The sequence below is a fragment of the Peromyscus leucopus genome, chromosome 7 (assembly GCF_004664715.2).
Source record: "Peromyscus leucopus breed LL Stock chromosome 7, UCI_PerLeu_2.1, whole genome shotgun sequence".
NCBI lineage: Eukaryota > Metazoa > Chordata > Mammalia > Rodentia > Cricetidae > Peromyscus > Peromyscus leucopus.
Genome location: NC_051069.1, coordinates 41,298,465 through 41,318,723, shown reverse-complemented (window position 1 = coordinate 41,318,723; position 20,259 = coordinate 41,298,465). Strand labels below are relative to the sequence as shown.

At 43.5% G+C, this 20,259-nt stretch overlaps 1 protein-coding gene across 3 annotated transcripts in view; it reads left to right on the top strand.

The window, feature by feature from the left end:
• Prdm10 (PR/SET domain 10) overlaps positions 1-20,259 on the top strand; it is a 104,687-nt gene that overhangs the window by 36,196 nt on the left and 48,232 nt on the right. For all 3 annotated transcript variants that reach the window (XM_028858972.2, XM_028858973.2, XM_028858974.2), the window contains exons 2-7: positions 2,080-2,266; positions 4,630-4,794; positions 7,266-7,325; positions 15,750-15,957; positions 17,494-17,735; positions 20,047-20,250. In XM_028858972.2, coding sequence (XP_028714805.1) covers positions 2,198-2,266; positions 4,630-4,794; positions 7,266-7,325; positions 15,750-15,957; positions 17,494-17,735; positions 20,047-20,250 — 948 coding nt within the window. In that variant the 5' untranslated portion in view covers positions 2,080-2,197. The remainder of the gene's footprint in view (positions 1-2,079; positions 2,267-4,629; positions 4,795-7,265; positions 7,326-15,749; positions 15,958-17,493; positions 17,736-20,046; positions 20,251-20,259) is intronic.

The following is a 20,259-nucleotide window of genomic DNA, read 5'->3' as shown; positions in this document are numbered from 1 at the left end:
ACCAGGAACAGGAAGCTCTTAGACTGAAGGAGACAGGGACATGACAGTGAGCACACACAGTGAACAGTGTTTGCTGCCAGATTGGATCAGAGCCAGAGAGGAAAATGTTCCTGTGGCTGTTGAGGACGATGAATTAGACGGCTGACAAAACGTTAGGAAGGTCTGGGAGTAAAGTGAAACGGCAGTTCAAGTGTCACCTCTGTGATGTTGACTGTGGTCCTGTGCCTCCAAGAGAATGGTCTCAGTTTTTAGAATGAGTTCCTTAAGAATTTGGAGGTAAGCTGGACACACCTGTAACTTTCGTCATTCGTGACCAATAAAAGAAGACCGTAGAAGAGCATGTGAGCCCAGGAGTTTGAGACTAGCCTAGGTAATTTAGCAAGACCCCATCAAGGGGAAAAAAGGCAGAGAAGCAGTGTTTGTAATTGACTCTGAAATGGTTGAGGTGAAAAGAGAAAAAACTGTGACTGGAGAGATGGTGCAGTGGGAAAATCTCTTGTAAACATGAAGACTGCAGTATGGGTCCCCAAACCACACAGAAGCCAGGCACAGCTGGTGGCAGCCTGCAGTCTCAGCATGTGGAAGGGAGAGACGGAATTCCCAGGGCAAGCTGGCCTGTGAGCTGTGTTCAGTGAGAGACCTTGCAGTAAATAAAGTGGGGAGTGATTAAGGAAGACAGTGTCGGCGTTGGCCCTCCACCCGCACGTGCGTGCAAGTACCCCTCCCCCCACGCATGCAAGTACATTGTGGTGGTTTGAATGAGAATGTCCCACACTGTATTTAAACGCTTGATCCCCAGTTGGTACAACTCTTCAGGGAGGTTAGGGTGCTATTTGGGGAGGTTTAGGCCGGGTAACCGTGTTGGAGAAAGCATGTCGCTGAAGGCAGCCTTTGAGAGTTTAAAGACCATTTCCAGTTTGGCCATTTCCAGTTGGTCTCTCTGTTTTGTGCTTATATTCAAGAGGCGAGCTCTTGGCATTCTGTCAGCTAAAATGCCTGCCTGCTGCCTCTACTGTACAATTAGGGTTTTGAATCTGGAACTGAAAGCCCAAATAACTCTTCCCTTTAAGTTGCCTTGGTCATGGTGTTTAATCACAGCAGAAGAAAAGTAACTAATATATTAGTAACTATATACTAATATATAATATGCATATGCTGCATACAAGGAAAGTAAACTTGGTAAATCATGTTATTTGAAGAATCCCAATGAAGAATTTTGACACATTTATTTCCTGCATAACAACCTTTTCAGTCCATATTTAAGAAACAAGGTATTCCCGTTTATCTAGAAAGTTCCCCGTGCCCCTTTAAATTCCACTGTTTGGCAGTATGTCAGGTACTGTTGGACATGGTGGGAACAGGGTAGGGCGGGGTGAGGAGGCCAGGAACAGGCTGGCCACAGGTGCTGAGGTGGCTGCTCTGTAGTCGGCACAGGCAGCTTCAGAGCAAAACTTTTAGAAAATAACTTTTTAAGGAGTCTTATCTTAGAAAGTAGAAGAGGTTTCAGTGTAGGCTTTTTGCATGTTGATGTTTGGAAAGGCTTCGACTTGCCCACTATTCACTCTTGTACTGTCAGGATGGAAGAGGAGGTTTGTATTTGCATTGACCAAACTATGACCTGGACAGTCCAGTTTCTTTCATCAGCTGCTTCTCCCCTGTTTTAACGTTTTCATCATTCTGCTCTTCATTCTGAGTAGAAGTGGGAGTGGTATACGAGGTCATGTCTACCATGAAAAATCTTGGGCTATACAGCAATCAGATTGGAGCATAAGCCCAATATAACCTGCAGCTAATATATGGAAAAAAATTTTTTTTTCTCAAAAGAACTAAGATTGCCTTCAATATTTTTCATGAGGGTTACATTCTATTTACAGTGCATGTGTATAATCACACACATACATCTAATGATTGTCCAAAATATAGTAGGTATGTAATACATTATATTATTGCCACAAATACCATATTTTTACCCCTTTGCCTAAGTGTGTTGCCTTGTAATGAAACTTTTCACCCTCTGTCAGTTGAAAGTAATTTATTAAAATGCAGCCACCGACTCAGACCTTTCCTGTGTTTCCTCAGGCACACTGCAGAGACCTCCCTACCCTCCATGAACACATGTGTTCAGGACGTACAAGAGTGCCCTCTGTCCTGAGCTGCTGCTGTAGGTGGTTCTGACGGGAGCTGTCCAACGGGGACGATGGATTCCAAAGATGAGAGCTCCCATGTGTGGCCGACGTCTGCGGACCATGACCAGAACACTGCACAGGTGAAGGACGGCGTCTTCCAGCTCACTGCTGGCAGCAGTGTTTTAGTGGGGGGGGGGGGGGGATGCTGACAGCTAAAGAAATACCAGCGTCTCTGTCTCTGTAGTGAGAGTGCTTGGGAGGGGGCCCAAGTGAGAATGCGGTGAGACGCTGGACTGCATCAGCACTTTGCCTCGCTGACAGGTCTCCTGTGAGGTAGAAGAACTCCGGTCACCGTAGGCATCACCTGTGCCCTTACTGGTAGACACTGTCTGACTACCCTCCTTTATCTGTGCTATTGATCCTGAAAACCTCAAACCATTGCTGACTTCTTTTACACTAACCAGTGTAGGGTTCAGTTCTTCATGAATGATGAAGCCTAAGGTGTGCTCATAAAGTGAGTGGCCTATCGTCCCTTTTAAGATGGGGTCTTGTCTGTCCTGGAACTCTCTATATGGTCCAGACTGGCCTTGAACTCAAAGAGATCTGCCTGCTTCTGCCTCCCAAGTGATGATGGGAGGCATGCTTGGCCCATAAACTCTTTTTTGAACAATAGTATAAACATAAGGTTTTGATCCAATTTTTCACTAAATTATGTAATCCTAGTACCATTATCAAAATCAGAAAGTTAACCTTGAAATATTTAAATGTGCAAATACTACTTAATTTAGGCTATATAATCAATGCTGTAATAAGTAATAATGATTATATAATAAGATTTAAAGGTTGCAGCCTAAAATTCAGAGAAAAGTGGTTCCAGAGGTATTTTCAGCAGAATAACTCAGAACACTGCTTTTCTCATGGAAACTGTTTTGATGACTACTTTCATGATTTTATATATTTTATTTATCCAAAAGGAAGAAAAAGGTGAGGCGTGGTGGCACATGCCCACTGGGTAGACAGAAAAGTTGAGCTCTGTGAGTTTAAGGGCAGTCTGGTCTACTTAGTGAATTCCGAGCCAGTCAGGGTTACATAGTGAGACCCTGTCTTTAAAAAAAAAAAAGAGCAAAACCAAACAAAATGTCTTTGTGAGGTTCTGTGATGACCAGGGTCCTTGCCTGTAGGGGAGTTGAGGTCAGGATACCGCACTGTACCCCTTCTTTCTAGTCATTTCTGTTCCTAAGTTCTGCAAATTCTTATTTATAGACGCTCCGTGAGGAAAGCCAAATAGAAAAGCTTAGCCTTCTCCTTTTTTTTGAGGACAATATCTGTTCCCCCGTTTTAAAGCTTTGGTATGAATAAGGAAACTGAAAATTACAAGATTATCGATCTGAAGTCACAGGACTTCCTTACAACAATGAAACCTGTGCAGATACGCTGTGAACCTAATTTCCCCCATGTGTGTGCTTTATCTTCAGGCGTAAATTGAATGTATACAGAAGACAGACTAATCACCTAGCAGGAAATCTGTTGGATTCCTATGGTGCTCAATTATACTTGGCCTCTGGCATTCTTTCTGGGCATTAAGTTAGTTTATGTGTCATCTGTGAAATCTACTATTTCCCACTGCCATAGAAAACATTAGGACCATAGGCAAGTCAGTAAAGAGGAGCAAGGATGCTCACCCAGCAACATCAACACTTCAGTTATTTCTCCCCCAGATGAGTGCTCGGTTGTCTGCCTGCAGACTTTCCATATCAAACACCAGGCAAATGCCGTGCTGGAGCCTCAGAGCCAATCTCTTATTGCTGACCACTCAGGGAGGTTTTTATACAACTCAGTTTTGCTTTTAGTTCTTTAGGTGTTAGGACACAGAAGATTATCTCCCTGGGGACAGCCGACCTACTTGACCAGGACCATTTAACAGTACTTCATTAGGGTTTTCAGCTTCTTACTTAGCCAGCCGGGGAAGAGTTGCATCACACCCCTTGATTCAGTGACATTTCCTGATGTGCCTCCATGCAGTATGTCCTTCACATATGAAATAACTTGGAGGAGTAAAAGTGACCTTATATGTCTGCTGAAAAGCATTACCCATTATACAATAGAATTTTTATGATGTGTTGAAAGCAATTGCTTTTAGGGCTACATCACAGAGCAATGTGTGTTTTGTATTTTGTCAGTGGTGTCATGCAGGAATCTGCAGTTACTTTTCCAGGATCAATTAATTGCCTCCTCATGAGTCACCAGAAGTTATCTATTTGCATTGGGATTTTAAGGCAAAAGAATTCAAGTCAGCTCTCTAATGTTAAGCAGTAAATTACTGACAAGGTCCGTGCATCCTGCCTTCTGGTCTCTAGCTGAGCGTGGGTGAAGGCACATCAGTCTTCCTTTTTCTCGCATTAGGGATATTTCAGTTCAGTTCCTCTTGGTGGCCATATGCCTGTGTGAGCTTGCTTTTGCTTTATAAGGATAGATGCTACATACTTGCCTGCTTTCCCCCCAGGTGCACTTTGTTCCGGATGCCGGCACTGTGGCTCAGATTGTATACACCGATGACCAAGGTCGTCCACCCCAGCAGGTGGTGTACACAGCAGATGGTGCCTCCTACACATCAGTGGACGGTCCAGAGCACACACTGGTCTACATCCACCCGGTGGAAGCTGCACAGGCATGTGAAGGATTGGTTTTGACTTGTTTATTAATTAATACACTAATTACTTATGTTTGCCATGGGTCAGTTGTTATCCTAGATGTTTTGATTCAGTAAACATTCAGATAAGATTTGTGCTGTCAAGGAGCATATAACTAACTTGGCAATGAAAGAGATGATTCGTTTATTTCAGTTGAGTGCAAAAATGAGTTAGAACCCCAGTCTCATGTCAGGCTTTCTCTCCAGTGACCGGTGAGGTGGTTATCAATTTGTTACCTTTCCTGAGTATGCAGACTAAGCATTGTGTTCTGCACATAACACAGTGTTTAGGTAAATCACAGTTGACTCTGTGAAAGCCTCCAGATTATTTCAGTTCAGTGTATAAGTAAAGGGTCCTACCAGCTTCTACTGTTATTTGTTAGTAACTTACTGGTTTGTAGAACTCTAACAAAAGCCAAGGCACATTTTCACAAAAGCTTTACAATATGGCTTTTGTTTTTTGCCACTGACTTAGAGTTTCTAAAAGAGTGACATAGATATTCCACAAATATTGTTGGCACTTTACAATGTACAAAGTATTTATAACGTGTTCCATACATATATATGTGTTACTTACAGTACATATTCACAGGCCTTACTACCATACTCACACATACTAATGAAGGCTGAGGATATAGTAAGTATGCAACACATTGTACTACTATTATTTCTTCATTTTGTATTGTATTTTAACCTAGACCTTTATGCATGCTAAGAAATGCTCTACCAGTGGCCTGTAATGTCATCCCCTAAAGAGCATCTATCTATCTATCTATCTATCTATCTATCTATCTATCTATCTATCTATCTTTGAGGCTGGGTTTTTCTACATAGCCTTGGCTGTCCTGAAACTCACTATTACATAGTTCAAGCTGGCCTAGTGAACTCACAGAGATCCGCTTGCCTCTGCCTCCTGAATGCTGGGACGAAAAGCACCTGCCACCCTGCCTGGCTTCATTTGTTTTTTTTAAATGAAATTTTTATAGTATGACCCTTGTCATAAAATTGTCCTTGTATAATATTTCATCAAGAGGCTCATATCACTTCTAAGAAAAAATGAGATTCCCTTCCTTTTAACACATTTCTAGTCCATATAGAAATGAACTTGCCAAATGCTCATGTGGTCCTTTTGGAGTGTCTTGGCTTAGTGTTATTTCTCCAACTGTATTTAAGTACGACCAAGCCCGGCAGTGGTGGTGTATGCCTTTAATCCCAGCAGAAGGCAGAGGCGGAGGCAGGTGGATCTCTGTGAGTTTCAGGCTAGCTAGAGCAACACAGAGAAACCCTGTCTCAGAAAATAACAACAAACAACAACAAAATAAAGTGTAACCAGCGAGTATAGGTAAAGGATGGCCTGTACTTAACTGCTAATTCATTATAATGTTACAAAATGTCTGAATTTTGATAATTTTTCAAATGTCAAACTGAAGGAATTTCAACTTCCTACAACTTTCCTTCATGTTCTTCTGGAATTCAGATTTAACCAGTTTTCTTTGTGTCCCCCCCCACCCCAAACAGGGTTTCTTTGTGTAGCTCAGTTTTTATTTTAGTCCCATAGGTTTACCAAAGTCTTGGGCAAATTAAATTCTTTCAAACGATATAGAAAAGAAACTTTTTCTGGATTGCAGTTACTAACCATATCTTAGCTGTAACAGTATGGACATTTTCCTCTTTTAGTTATTATGTGTTTATAATGACTAAATTTCTTTATTATTATTATTATTATTATACCTGCTGGCTTTATTTAAAAACAAAAAACAGGAACCTGTGGCCTGTAATTACAGGTGGTGGTCTGTAATCTCAGCACTTGGGAGGCAGAGGCAGGAGGATCTCTGTGTGTTAGAGGCCAGCCTATTCTACAGACCTAGTTCCAGGATAGTCATGGCTCCACAGAGAATTCCTGTTTGGAAAAACCAAAAAGAAAAAAAAAAAAAAGAAAGAAAGAAAGAAAGAGCCTGTGGGCTGTATATTCAATTCATGGTTTTTCTACTTTTCAAATGAAAAACATATGTTCATATTGTAAAGGCTTACAAACCTGTGTTCCTGATACTTCTCTGTGTTCCTACCTCTCAGTCCATTTCTACTGACTCAAATCTCCTCTGCGAGCAGGGTTCAATGTAAATGGTGGGCTCTGTTCATGGTGTGTCTTTTATGTTTTCTTGTCATGGCATTTTAATTAGCTGTGACATTCAACCTCAAGAAAGGTTTTGCTCAAGAGTAGAATATTGAAGGATGTTAGCCTTTGGGAAGGCTACTTATTCAATCTCTGGAGGCTTTTGAATGAAAGACTCCGGGCAAGTGCAAGAACACTGTCTTTATCTCTGTATTAATGAAGGATTACCAGCTATGAGTCAAGATAACTCTCCTCTGTTGGTGCTTAGCAGAGTGCTTTCTTCCTGTGTGGGTGAGCAGTCTCAGATCTACTGATATGTTTGTTTGTTTTCCTCCAGACTCTGTTTACAGATCCAACTCAGGTAGCTTATGTCCAACAGGATGCTACAGCTCAACAGGTAATAAAAAACCCTTTGTGCCATTTGGGAGTATAGAGTGGCTGTCATGTTTCTGCAGGATCCTTCTACCCCTATGCCATCTCTGAGTGGTTTTTTATTTTTATTTGTTTTATTTATTTTTTAATGTTCATTATCTAACTTCTTTAATGCAAACAAAGCAAAGCAGAACATAACGCTAACACAGTGCATGTGTGTATTGGAATAACCTGCTTATAAGAAGTGGTTGGTTAAGGAAACAGAGCATAACGCTAACACTGTGCATGCGTGTATTGGAATAGCCTGCTAGTAAGAAGTGGCTGGTTAAGGAAGTTGTAAGAAGTAAGCATATCCTACTGGGGATGATGAGACAGGACAGTTGACTGATCCACCTGGTCAAGACTAGCCTGGGTCAAACAGTGAGTCTTTATATCAGACAAACAGGATATTTGTTCATGTTTCCAATAGAAGAATGACGTGAGTTTTAAAAGTGTCTTTTGTTGGGGGCAGGCCTGGTGTCATTATAATACCAGCACTTGAGAGGCGGGGTTTGGAGAGTCACAGGTTCTAAGCCAGATTGAGCTATATAGCTAGGTTCTGTCTCAGGAGAGAGGCAGGAAGAGAGAGAGACAGAGATAAACAGAGAGACAAAGACAGGCACACCACCATACCTTCTGAAATCTGGCAAGCCTGTCACCATGGACACTCGAGGAGTTCCTCATCAGTTACTTGAAAGAGAAACTTCTTTTCCAGACAATAAACACAGCACCATTTTCATCCCCTAATTAATGAAGTATGGTTTGGGGTGGTTGCTGTCAATAGTAGCCTGAAAAAGACTGATGAGGAGTGTTGTGATGGACAAACCAGATGGTCGAGAGCACCTCGGCTTTCCTGTGATGGAAGAGAGAGATGACTATTACTATGTGCCTCCTAGTGATGTATACTTCCTATTGTGTCATATTATGTGGAGTGTTCGTCCCAGCAAATCAAACCCGAATATGACCAAGTCCATAGGGTGTTCTGAAACTGACAGGATGCACGGTAGACATACTGGATGAGTCAAAAGACATATGAGACTTAGTGGAGAAATCTAGCCGATGGACTCCAGGAGAAATGACCTGTGCTCTTTTTATTTTGTTTTGTTGTTGATTTTTTTTTTGCTTATTTTGTTGTGGAGATGATCTCCTGTATTCTTTTGCTGCCACTATGGAGCAAAAGGAGATTTTGAGGTTTTGATCTGCTCGCCTTCACTTCCGTATATGGAGGTTACAGGCATGCGTCATCACACTCTGTGTCCTGGGGATCAAACCCAAGGCTTCTGTGCATGCTACGCACACATTGTATTAGTGGAGCTACATCCAAGCCAGATAACCTGTTTGGATTTTGTTGTTGTTTTGTTTTAGTTTGTATAAGTATTCTACCACTGAGCTGTGTCTCCTGACTTTTCCCACAAATAAATTGCAAGAGAAAAGAAGAGGAGGGGAAACTAACAGACTTGGATGTATTAGTAAATGCTGTATATGGTTTTCATTTGGATCCTGATTAGATAAAACTAAGTATAAAAAAAGAGGGAGACAATTGGGGAAAATAGTAACACTAATGGATTTTTAATTATACTAAAGAATAGTTAAGTTTTTAGAAATGATAATATGTAAACTATAAAGGTCATTGTATATAAATACATATACACACTTTGAACTATTTAAAGATGACAGGCTATATATATATATATATACATATATATGTATGTATATATATAGTGTATGTGTGTAGTTTTTGTTTCACAGTAATCTAGTGAGAGGGAAAGAGGGTGGGAGGTGGGTTGGTGTTTTGAGTCTAAATGGCACATATATGAAGTTTGTTGCATTGTTCTGTTTAATGCATTTGAGATTTGTCCTTGTGGGTAAGAAAACAGTGTGTTTGTTTGAGACAGTGTCTTAATTGTGTGGCCTAAGCTGGTCTCAAATATGATGCTCTCCTGCCTCAGCCTCTCATGGTCTGGGATTACAGGTGGGAGCTACCATGCCTTGTTTAAGAAAACAATTTTGACAGTTCTTTGTAAATTGCTTCTGGGTTATTGAAGAAATTTATATTCTCATCAAAATAGGAGAATGCCCATTTTCAACATTCTACCACTGGTATATTTGAATTCTTTTCAAATTTTGCCAATCTGATAGACAAATGGTGTTTTGTTGTTTTACTATCGAGGCATGTTTTAATTGATGGGTCTGTTTCCATTTGCACCTGAAAGGGCCCTTCATCTTCTCCAATCTCCAGAAACAATCTGGTCCTTTGATGTTTTGTATGAAAGGAAAGTTGTACTTAGATAGCGCTGTGAACCATGGCATTATAAGTTAGTGTGACTGTAGTTGTTGTCTTAGAGCCTTGCTTGAGTCTGCCCTCCGTCCTCTTCTCCATTCTGGGATCAAGTTCAGGGCCTTGTACAAGTGGAGCTCACACTCTACCACTGAGCTACATCCCCACCCGTCTGTCTCTTTCTTCCTGCCTTAGTGGAAAGCTTTCATTTTTGTCTTTGGTGATGGGAAGATCTTCTTGCATGTTTATTCCTTTGTCTTTAGGAGAGGTACCAGTGTAGACATGGAAACGCCCACTCCTCTTTATTCCTGAAAGTGAGCATGTGGGACTCCCCACACACAGAGAGGAAAACATGCTTCCCTGATAATTGGGCTCAGTGGGAGTTACAAAGCATTCTGTCATACTCACTGCTGTCCAGTGTCTTTTCCTGTTTCACTTCTCAGATGACTCGTGTCCTGAAATGCATAGATCCATTTGGAATTAATCACAGGGTGCCATTAAGTGGGAAAAAAGTATACAGCAAGTTTAGCAAATTCTTTTTCCTTTCACTGTGTTTGATTGTATAGTGGTTGAAGTGTACAGGACTAACAGCTTCGTTGTAAGTTCTTTTCCTCTGTGTAAATCGGGCACACACTGGTCACTTACCCACTGCCTGGCCATTGCCAGGAGCATGCATAGTTAGCTGATTGCCTAGTATTCAGGGAGGGGTGAAGTAGGGGGTGTTTATCTCCTCTGCTGCCTTCCTTGAATGGACTAAATTCCACAGGGGCTGTTGTGACACAGTGGAAGAACCAAGTAGTGGCAGAACTTGAATTTCATGTCTGCAGTTTAGGGGCTGAGAACATACCTCATCTCCGTGGAACTTAGATGCATACCTAGTGCTCAGTAACAGCAGGTGAATTTGGATTAAACTAGTTTACAGAGCAGCCGACTGTGAGTGTTCAGGTCTGTGCTATCTACAGATAGACCGTTCTTACCGGAAATGTTCTTTGATGCTTCTCCTGCCTCTTCCACGGCGGTTGTGCTTCAGGTCGGTGCTCTGTGTTCATGTCTGCTTCAGCGGCAGTCCTCAGAGCTAATGCAGAAAGAAGCGTGGGAAAGGTCGTCGCCACACTTGTCATGTCAGCTTTCTCAGCAGCGTTGAGAAAACTTGGAGCTGTAGAATTACTCTGAGTTGTCGAGTGCATCTTTTTGGTGGGCTCTGCGGAGAGATGAAGAATTTACAAGGAGCAGAGGGTTATGTGTGCTGTGGTTCAGTCAGTGATGACATTCATCACTGACCCCAGCATCTCAAGTTTAAGTGGCCTAGAGTAGAGGGCGGTGTAGTCAATTGCTCGAGGTGATGAGTGGGAATGAAGTTGCTTCCTTGCAAGTTGTGCTGAGGAGGGTGAGGAGGTTGCACTGCCAGAAACCCCCTGTTCCTTTACCTTCAGGAGGTGCCTTCACCTTCATGTTGTGTTTTTTGAGGCTGAGGCAGAGTATCTTCCTGATCCCCCCGCCCCTTTCTGAAAGGCCCTGAGGTACAGAGATAGAATGTTGTGAAAAGTCTAGACCTTTGGGTTAAATGAATGCATATTAAAACACAGCAGGCCAAGCATGCAGGTGCGTGTCTGTTATCCCAGCTACTTGGGAGGTGATGACAAGAATCATGAGTTCAGTTGGGTGGTGGTGGCTGGCACACACCTTTAATCCCAGCACTCAGGAGACAGAGGCTGGCAGATCTCTGTGAGTTCGAGGCCAGCCTGGTTTATAGAGTGAGTTCCAGGACAGCCAGGGCAACACAGAGAAACCTTGTCTCAAAAAACAAAACAAAAAGATTCATGAGTTTGAGGTCATTCTGAGCCATATAGAGCTCTCTTTGATATTTGAGACAGGGTCTATGTATCCCTGGCTGTCCTGGAACTTATTATATAGACTAGTCTAGCCTTGAACTCAAAGAGATCTGCCTGCCTCTGCTTTTTTTTTTTTTTTTTTTTTTTTTTTTTTTTTTTTTTTTTTTTGGTTTTTCAAGACAGGGTTTTTCTGTGTAGCTTTGGAGCCTGTCCTGGAATTCACTGTGTAGCCCAGGCTGGCCTCAAACTCACAGAGGTCCACCTGCCTCTGCCTCCCGAGTTTGGGATTAAAGGCGTGCGCCACCACCGCCCGACTGCCTCTGCTTCTTGAGTGCTGGAATTAAAGTCACCATGTCTGGCTACATGGGACTCTTAAAGAAAGGGTTGCCAGATGTGGTGGCATATGCCTGTAATTCCAGATTTTAGGAGGCAGTGGCAAGAGATTCACAAGTTGAAGGCTAGTCTGAACTACATAGCAAGACTAACTTTAAAAAAAATAATAGTCTGGAAAAACATAAAAGAAGAACAACAAATCTAGGGCTTGGAAACATAAGTTAGTAAGTAGTGCTTGCCTAGCATGAATAGGGTCCTGGATTCCAGTGCCAGTACTGAAACAAAGCAAAACAAAAGAAGAAACGTAAATATGCTCTTACCATTACCAGGTACTTCCTAAGTGCCAAACATTTTACTACTGTCCTTACATACAGATTGCTTCTCTTAATCTGTATGAGTGTGGTGCATACATGTGTTATACGTGGTACATGTTCATGTGTTCATATGTGAGTGCACGTGTGTGGAGGCCAGAGGTCAATGTTAGGAGTCTTCTTCATTCGCTTTCCTCCATGCTGTGGGGTGTGTAGGTCAGAAGATACTGTGGGATTTGGGGGTTGAACTCAGGTTACCAGGCTTACAAAGAAGCACTTTTAGCTCCTTTGCCATCTCACTGCCCTACCCCTAAGCTGGTTAGCCAGTGAGCTCTGGGGCTCTTCCAGATTCCATGCCTCCTCCCCCAACACTGAGGTTACAGGTACATGCTGCTGTACCCAGCTTTTTAAAAGATTTATTTATTTTCATTTTATGTGTATGGGTGTTTTGCCTGAATGTATAGATGTGGACTGTGTGGTGTCCACACAGGCTAGAAGAGGGTGTTGGATCCCCTGGAACTAGAGTTACAGATGGTTGTAAGCTGCCATCTGGGTTCTGGGAAATGAATCAGGGGCCTCTGAACTGGGGATCCCAACTCAAGTCCTCACACTTAAACTGTAAGCATGTCACTGGCTGGGCTGTCTCTTCCAGGCCCTGTTTCACTTAAGCTTTATAAGAATCAAAGTCGTTCTGATTCACGTGCTCACTTCCTAAATGAAGAAGCTGAGGTCAGAAGTTTAGTAACTTTCAAGGGAGGCCAGGACTGTATTCTCTGACTGACTCTAGAGCCTGTTCTATTCTCTCCGGAGTGGCTGGAGAGGCAAGATGGACTCTCATAAAATTGCCTAATCATTGTTGGGGGTGGCGGCGCACGCCTTTGACCCCAACACTTCGGAAGCAGAGGCAGGTGTATTTCAGAGTTTGAGGCAGCCTGGTCTACAGAGTAAGTTCCAATATAGCCAGGACTACACTGAGAAATCCTGTTTCAACTTCTGCCCGCCCCCCCCAAGAAAATGCCTAATTGTGGACAAAGTAGGTGGTGTTTGGCAAGACTGTGAGTGATGGTAAAGGTCAGATGTCAGAATTGAGAATCTGCAAAATCTGGATATGCTAGAAGAACAAATAAAAGTAGTTAAACTGGGCATGACAATACGAGCCTGGAATCCTACCACATGGGAGGTAGAGGCAGGAGGATCAGAAATTCAAGGTCATCTTGGCTGCATAAACTGGTACAAGGCCAGCCTGGACCAATTGAGATCCTGTGTCAACAAACAACAACAAAAAACCCCAAAACAGGGTAATAAAATGAAAATCTCTGGAGATAAATGCAAATCCTCATGTAAGTAAACATCAACTATTTAAGTTTGGAGGATGGAGATGAGTAGAAAATGACCCAGTATCTCTAAGTCCAAGTTAAGTTTGCCGTAGGAAGGTGGCTGTCATATGCTAAGTGTGGGCTGATGCTACATTCACAGACATGTAATTCACTGGGGAATAAACAGGCAAGTCAATCAGCTGGAAGTCTGGCTGCATGAGAGATGATCGGATGAATTAGGGGTTTTGAGTCCTTGAATATTTGTGTCATGTGAAAGTTTAGACTTTTCTCCTGAGTCCCAGGGGGAAAGGCCTAGGTTCTGACAGAAAGGTTTGTACAGGGAGATATCATTAGGCTGTTCCCAAATGTTCTGGCTGCCCCAGGAGGAAATGAGGCCCAGAGCTATTGGAGAACCAGACTCTGGCTCCAACTGCGGTAGATTTTCAGAGCATAGGAGGCTCAGGGCCCCAGATGTGGCTTGTTGGGGAACTGGAACATGGTTGTGTTTAGAAGGGAGATGAGGGAATAGTTTCCTAGCAGAGGAAAGCAGCGTGTGGGAAGACAGAGAAGAGAGCAGAGGGACCGTTTAAATGGTTACATGACTGAGAAGGACATGGGTTGAATATGGTCAGGTAGTCTGTAACGCTTTAGCACCATTTTGTAGGGGCCATTTCTGTTCTGCATGTGTGCTGAGCACCTTTAATCCTGTATGTTACCTGAATGTTTGCTTATTTGCAACACTGACTTGAGCACAAGGAAATGAACATTCACCTCTTTCATTCTTTCCAAAACACTTATGCCTCTCCGAGTGTTTCCCAGGAGAACTATCAGCTGTGAAGTTGTACCAACTTGTTATACCCTGTATTTAGTTTTAAAAGTGGAGTGGGGATGTAGTTTAGTGGTAGAACATTTGCCTAGTGTGTGGAAAGCTCTGGGCTCCCTTCCTAGCACTGAAGACAAGACAAAACAAAACAAAACAGGAAGGCGAAATAAGTAGTCCCAGTTACTCAGGAGACAGGAGGACCACTTGACTCTAGGGGTTTGGAGAGCTTACCTGGGCAACATAGTATTTCTGTCTCTGACAAGTAACAAGCAGGGCTGGGCCAGTGGCTCCGTGGGAAAAAAGTTCTCAGAACACACGGAAATGGGAATGGTGGTGAGTGCCTGTAACCCCAGTGCTGCAGGGTCAGAGACAAGTAGATACCAGGGGCTTGTTGGCCAGACAGTCCAGCCGAATTAATGAGCTCCAGGTTCCATAATAGACCCTGCCTCAAAAATTAAGTGGGGCTATAGAGATGGCTCAGTGGCTAAGAGTATATACTGCTCTGCCAGAGGATCCAAGTTCAGATCCCAGCACCCACATCAGGTGATTCATAACCACCTATATCTCCAGCTCCAGGGAGACACAGCATCTCTGGCCTCTGTGGGCACCTGCATTCATGTACATATACATATTTTTTTTTTAAAGATGGAGAGTGATTAAAAAAATAACAATTCTCCAGGCAGTGATGACACAGGCCTTTAATCTCAGCACTTGAGAAGCAGAGGCAGGTGGATCTCTGTGAGTTTGAGGCAAGCCTGGGCTATGGAGCTAGTTCCAGGGCAGCCAAGGTGGTTATCCAGTGAAATCTGTCTCAAAAAAACAAACCAAACCAAAACAACAAGTCAATGTTTATATCTGACCCCCCACATATGCATGTATAGGCAAATGTACCCACTCATGCACATATATATGTGTATATCACACAGGTTTCTAGAAAAGCAAAGTAATTGAAGAAACCATATATTCACTTCGCTGCATGGTAGTCACTTCTAAAAGGAAGGAGGGACCCTTGCCCCAGATTTCATTCATATATGAAGACTGAAGATCCCACACACACATCCTCTGAAGGAGGCAATGGAAGGATGCTGTGTGTGTGCACCTGAAGTCTCTGGGGAGGTAGGGCAGGTCCATTAAGCCAAAGTGAACTTATGCAAGCAAGGAGAGGAACTAGATTTAAACCGGTTAGATTCAAATTCAAACTAGATAGAACCTGTGTGTGTCAAAGAGAGAGACCAAGGTTTCTCAGTCTGCCCAGATGTGAGACAGAAGGTGAGGAGGGAGGAGGGAGCTTGAAAGATTAAGGGCATTAGACATCTGAGAGGGAGTTAAATTTTTCCTTCAACCTATGGACAGAAGCTGTTTTTTTCAGAGTCTTGTAAGAAGCTAGTGTGAAAAACATATTCTTCCAAGAGTTTGTATGTCATGCATGTACGTGGGTCCCAGTTGACTTAAGAGAGGTGCCTGTTTGCTTTGTCCCTTAAGCGTCTGTCCAAGCCTCATTACCTGTACATAACCAGGTGCTGCCTTCCATTGAGAGTGTGGATGCTTCCGACCCTCTGGCAACTCTGCAGAACCCAATTGCCAGACTAGATGCAAAAGAGGAAGAGGAAGAGGAAGAGGATGAGGATGAGGATACAGAGGAAGAGGAGGAAGAGGATGCTGAAGACACAGATGTGGATGACTGGCAGCCTGACCCACCCCGGCCTTTTGACCCCCATGATTTGTGTAAGTACAGGCCCTGGACTCTCCTAGGAAGATGTGTGTGAGTGTACTCGTGTACACAGCAATTGTCCATCCCATCTACTGGCATATCATCTCTCTTTGTCTTCCCTGCAGCCCTGGGAGGGAGGTCATGACCATTGCTTTTGTTTTTACTGATAAAAAGAGTCTGAAACCCAGAACAGGTGAGGTGCCTGTCCAGGGTCAAGTGAGTGGGCAATGGGGCGTCCACAGCAGGGCTTAAGTTGCTACAGTAAGTTGGCTTAGGTCAGGTCTTTGAGCTGTGTTGCTTGTCTCTTTCAGGGAATCCTTTAAGAATGCTTACATGTTCTCAGGCACTGGAGCACGGATGCACTCTACAGCCTTTATAGGTTGGCCTCTTTCTCAAGGTCATAACTTGGAGTGCCTTGGAGAGCTGAACTCTAGCTCTGGGTGGCTGGTCCCACCCTAAATTGTCCTTCCGGCTGCCTGCTCAGCCTTCTGTGTTTACCTACCAACTCATTGTTTTCTTTCTGTGGGTTTCCGTGCCCATGTGGCAAAGACTGACCTCGTTCACTTGAGTGACCCAGGCTCTTCAGAGTTTGTGGCTTTGCACCCCCTCACAGGCCTTCTTTGTGTGCTGGTAAAACTTGTCTGTGTGGGCCAGTACTCAGCCCCTTGTAACAAAGAACTCCGTTTTGTTTTTCTTTGAATGCTTAAGTTTTCAAGGCAACTCCTTAATCAAATGCACTGAAACCTACTTTATCTTGTAAATATTAATACAAAGTTACTCTTCATTGCTTGAAAATTGTAGAAATTGTGAATACCTAAACCAGGTCACCACATAGCCAGAGTGGGTGGGGCGTGATGAGTATGAACTCTGTTTGGCCTGGTTATTCTGATTTGTGGCCCTGAGTGTATCTTCTGGGCTCTTTTAGCAAAGGGAGTGAACATGCCTGGCTTGAGGCAAATGGAGGATTCCAGCATTAGTTGAAAATTCATGGCCCTCCAGGATTAGACTAATGGTGCTGTCTAGTAATAAAGGAGGGGATCCTGGTGATGTTTAATTTAGTTAGCATCCTCAGGCCTTGCACCCTGAAGTGGACAGTACTCTGTTAGCCTTAGACTGCCTCTGTGTTACAGCTTCTCAAACTCCCTGGGAGGAAGTGGATTAAACAGTATTGTCAGGGTTGATCCCCCAACAGCTGTGTTAAAATAATTGTGTCTCATCAGATTTCTCAACATTTAACTAATAAGCTTTTCATTTTTTTCTATTGTGTCCACTGTTTGAACCACTATCCAGCAGGGAGATAGGTCTTAACTTACATAGTACTTTTAGCAGATATAAGAAGATTAGCATGATTTTGGGGGTTGGGATTATACCATTCTTACTGAGCTATGGAAGGTGATGCCTTCCAGTAGAATGGCAGAACCTTTGTAGGAGTCAACTGAAGTTTGTCCTGAAAAGGTAGATTTGGGATGTTTTTAAGGTTAGGGCTTTTGTCATTGGACCAAGAAGCTTTGAGGCATTTGACTTTTCTTCAAGCTTTCTTTCTCTTGCAGGGTGTGAAGAGTGTAACAATGCGCATTCTTCTGTGTGCCCAAAGCATGGCCCCTTGCATCCGATCCCTAACCGGCCTGTGCTCACTCGGGCGAGAGCAAGTCTGCCTCTGGTCCTCTACATAGATAGGTTCCTTGGGGGAGTGTTCTCCAAGAGGCGGATTCCCAAGCGCACCCAGTTTGGCCCTGTGGAGGGGCCTCTGGTCAGGGGGTCAGAGCTGAAAGACTGCTACATTCATCTCAAGGTAACTCGGGCTTTCTCCCGCTTCACTTGTTCCATTAAGACTTTCCAAGAGGCACTCACTTCTTTCCATTTCATACGAGCTCTTTGCTAGTAGTTTTCTTGTCTTGCTGTAAGTTGCTTAAGGGAAGCTTGCCCTCTGTCCTCAATGAATCAAGAGACGGTAAGGGCGACTGCTGTGCTTGGGGAGGTAAAGCACTGGCCATGCAAGCACCAGGACCAGAGTTCAGATCCTCAGCACCATATGGCGGCTCATAACATCTGGAACTCCAGTCCTTGGTGATCCAGTGCCTTCTTCTGGCTTCCATGGGCACCAGGCGTGCACGTGGTACACAGACATACATTCAGGCAAAACACACACACGTAGTAAATAATAATAAAAAGCCTAGACGGTATGGTGACCCACCTGCAGTTCCGGTAATCTGAAGGTAGAGCCGGGGTCCTTGGAGCTGGTTAGCTAGACTGAACAACAGGCTCTGGGTCCACTGCCTTAGTGAATAAAATAAAGAGCTATTGAGGAAGATACCCTCTGGCTTACACATGCATGAACACACATGTGCAGTCTGCATACACCTGCTGGGTAGGTACCTTAAATAATGGAGATGTATTTCTTAAAGATCTGAAGGCTGCCAGGCCAAGATCAAGATGTTGGCAGGGCAGGTCTCAGCAGAGTCTCTTCTTGGCTCTCAAAGGGTTGTCACCCTGATGTGTCCTCACAGGTTCTACCCCCTATGTTTGTGTTCATTTTCCCTCTTATTGGATTACAGTCGCCCCAGATAATGCCATGGTAACTTAGTCACCTCTTTAAGGTATTGACATAAGTATAGTCACATTCTGAGGAATCAGAGTTATAGGATTCTTGGTGAATTTTTTATATAGGCCTTGGTGAATTTTTCTTTAATTTTATTTATTTTATTCATTCATTCTTTCATTCATTCATTCATTCATTTATTAATAATTATTATTCTTATAGAGGCCTTGGCGTACTTTCTCTTTTATTTTGTTTATTTGTTGTTTGTTTGTTTGTTTGGACAGGGTCTTTCTATATAGTCCTGGCTGTCCTGGAACTCCCTATATAGACCAGGCTGGTCTCGAACTCACAGAGATCACCTACTTCTGCCTACCAAGTGCTGGGATTAAAGGCATATGCCACCACGTCCAACTATATTTTCTATTCTGAACAAAATGATAGTAGATGGCTGTAATATAGCTTACATGGTCCAGTGCTTGTCTACTCTGTAATCCCAGCATTCAAGAGGGAAAGACAGGAAGATCAGGAGTTCAAGGTCATTCTTGGCTACACAGTGAGTTTGAGGCCAGCCTGGGCTGCATGTGAACCTAACTGGAAAAAATTTTTACTTTAGAGCTGGGTGTGGTGGCACACACACCTATAATCCTAGCAGTTGTAAGGCTGAGGCAGGAGGATTGTGAATTCCAGGGTAGCCTGGGCTGCATATCCAGAACCTGTGTCCAAAAGAAAGACTTTAACTAGAATATGGAGAAGCCTGTGGCTGCACGTACTCTGTGTGTGCTGGAACGGTTGCACTGAGACACTCTTCAGTCTTGGAATGGGTCTGACCTGTGGCATTCTTTGTGTTAAAGAATAGTTCACGCCGGGCGTGGTGGCGCACGCCTTTAATCCCAGCACTCGGGAGGCAGAGCCAGGCGGATCTCTGTGAGTTCGAGGCCAGCCTGGGCTACCAAGTGAGCTCCAGGAAAGGCACAAAGCTACACAGAGAAACCCTGTCTCGAAAAAAAAAACCAAAAAAAAAAAAAAAAAAAAGAATAGTTCACATGGGGCTGGAGAGATGGCTCAGTGGTTAGGAGCTCTGGCTACTCTTCCAGGGGACCTGGGTTCAGTTCCCAGCACCCACATGGCAGCTCGCAGCTGTCTGTAACTCCAGTTCCAGGAGATCTGACACTTTCACACTAATTCACATAAAATAAAGTTAAATACATTATTTTTTAAAAGGAGAGACTAGTTCAGAGGGAAGGCAGTGGTGGAGCACTACTCAGTTGTTAAGAGCACTTGCTGCTTTTGTAGAAGAGCAGGCTTTTGTTCCCAGCACCTGGATGGCTCCTCACAGTCATCTCTAACTACAGTTCCAGTAGATCTGGTGCTCTTTCTGACCTCTGTGGGCTCCTGCGTGCATTTGGTGCACAGACAAACACTCAGGCACACACAAAACACAAGATAAAAATGTATTTAAAAGAAAAGTATAGCCCATCGGTGCTGGAGGGATGGCTCAGCGTTTACAAATGTGTATTGCCTTCCTAGAGGCCTTCAGTTCAGTTTACCTTCTCTTTGGTTACAGGTTTCTCTTGATAAAGGAGACAGAAAAGACAGGGATTTGCATGAAGACCTGTGGTTTGAGTTGTCTGATGAGACCCTTTGTAACTGGATGATGTTTGTGCGCCCAGCCCAGAACCACCTCGAACAGAACCTGGTAGCTTACCAGTATGGCCACCATGTGTATTACACAACAATAAAGAACGTGGAGCCCAAGCAGGAACTGAAGGTACAGAGC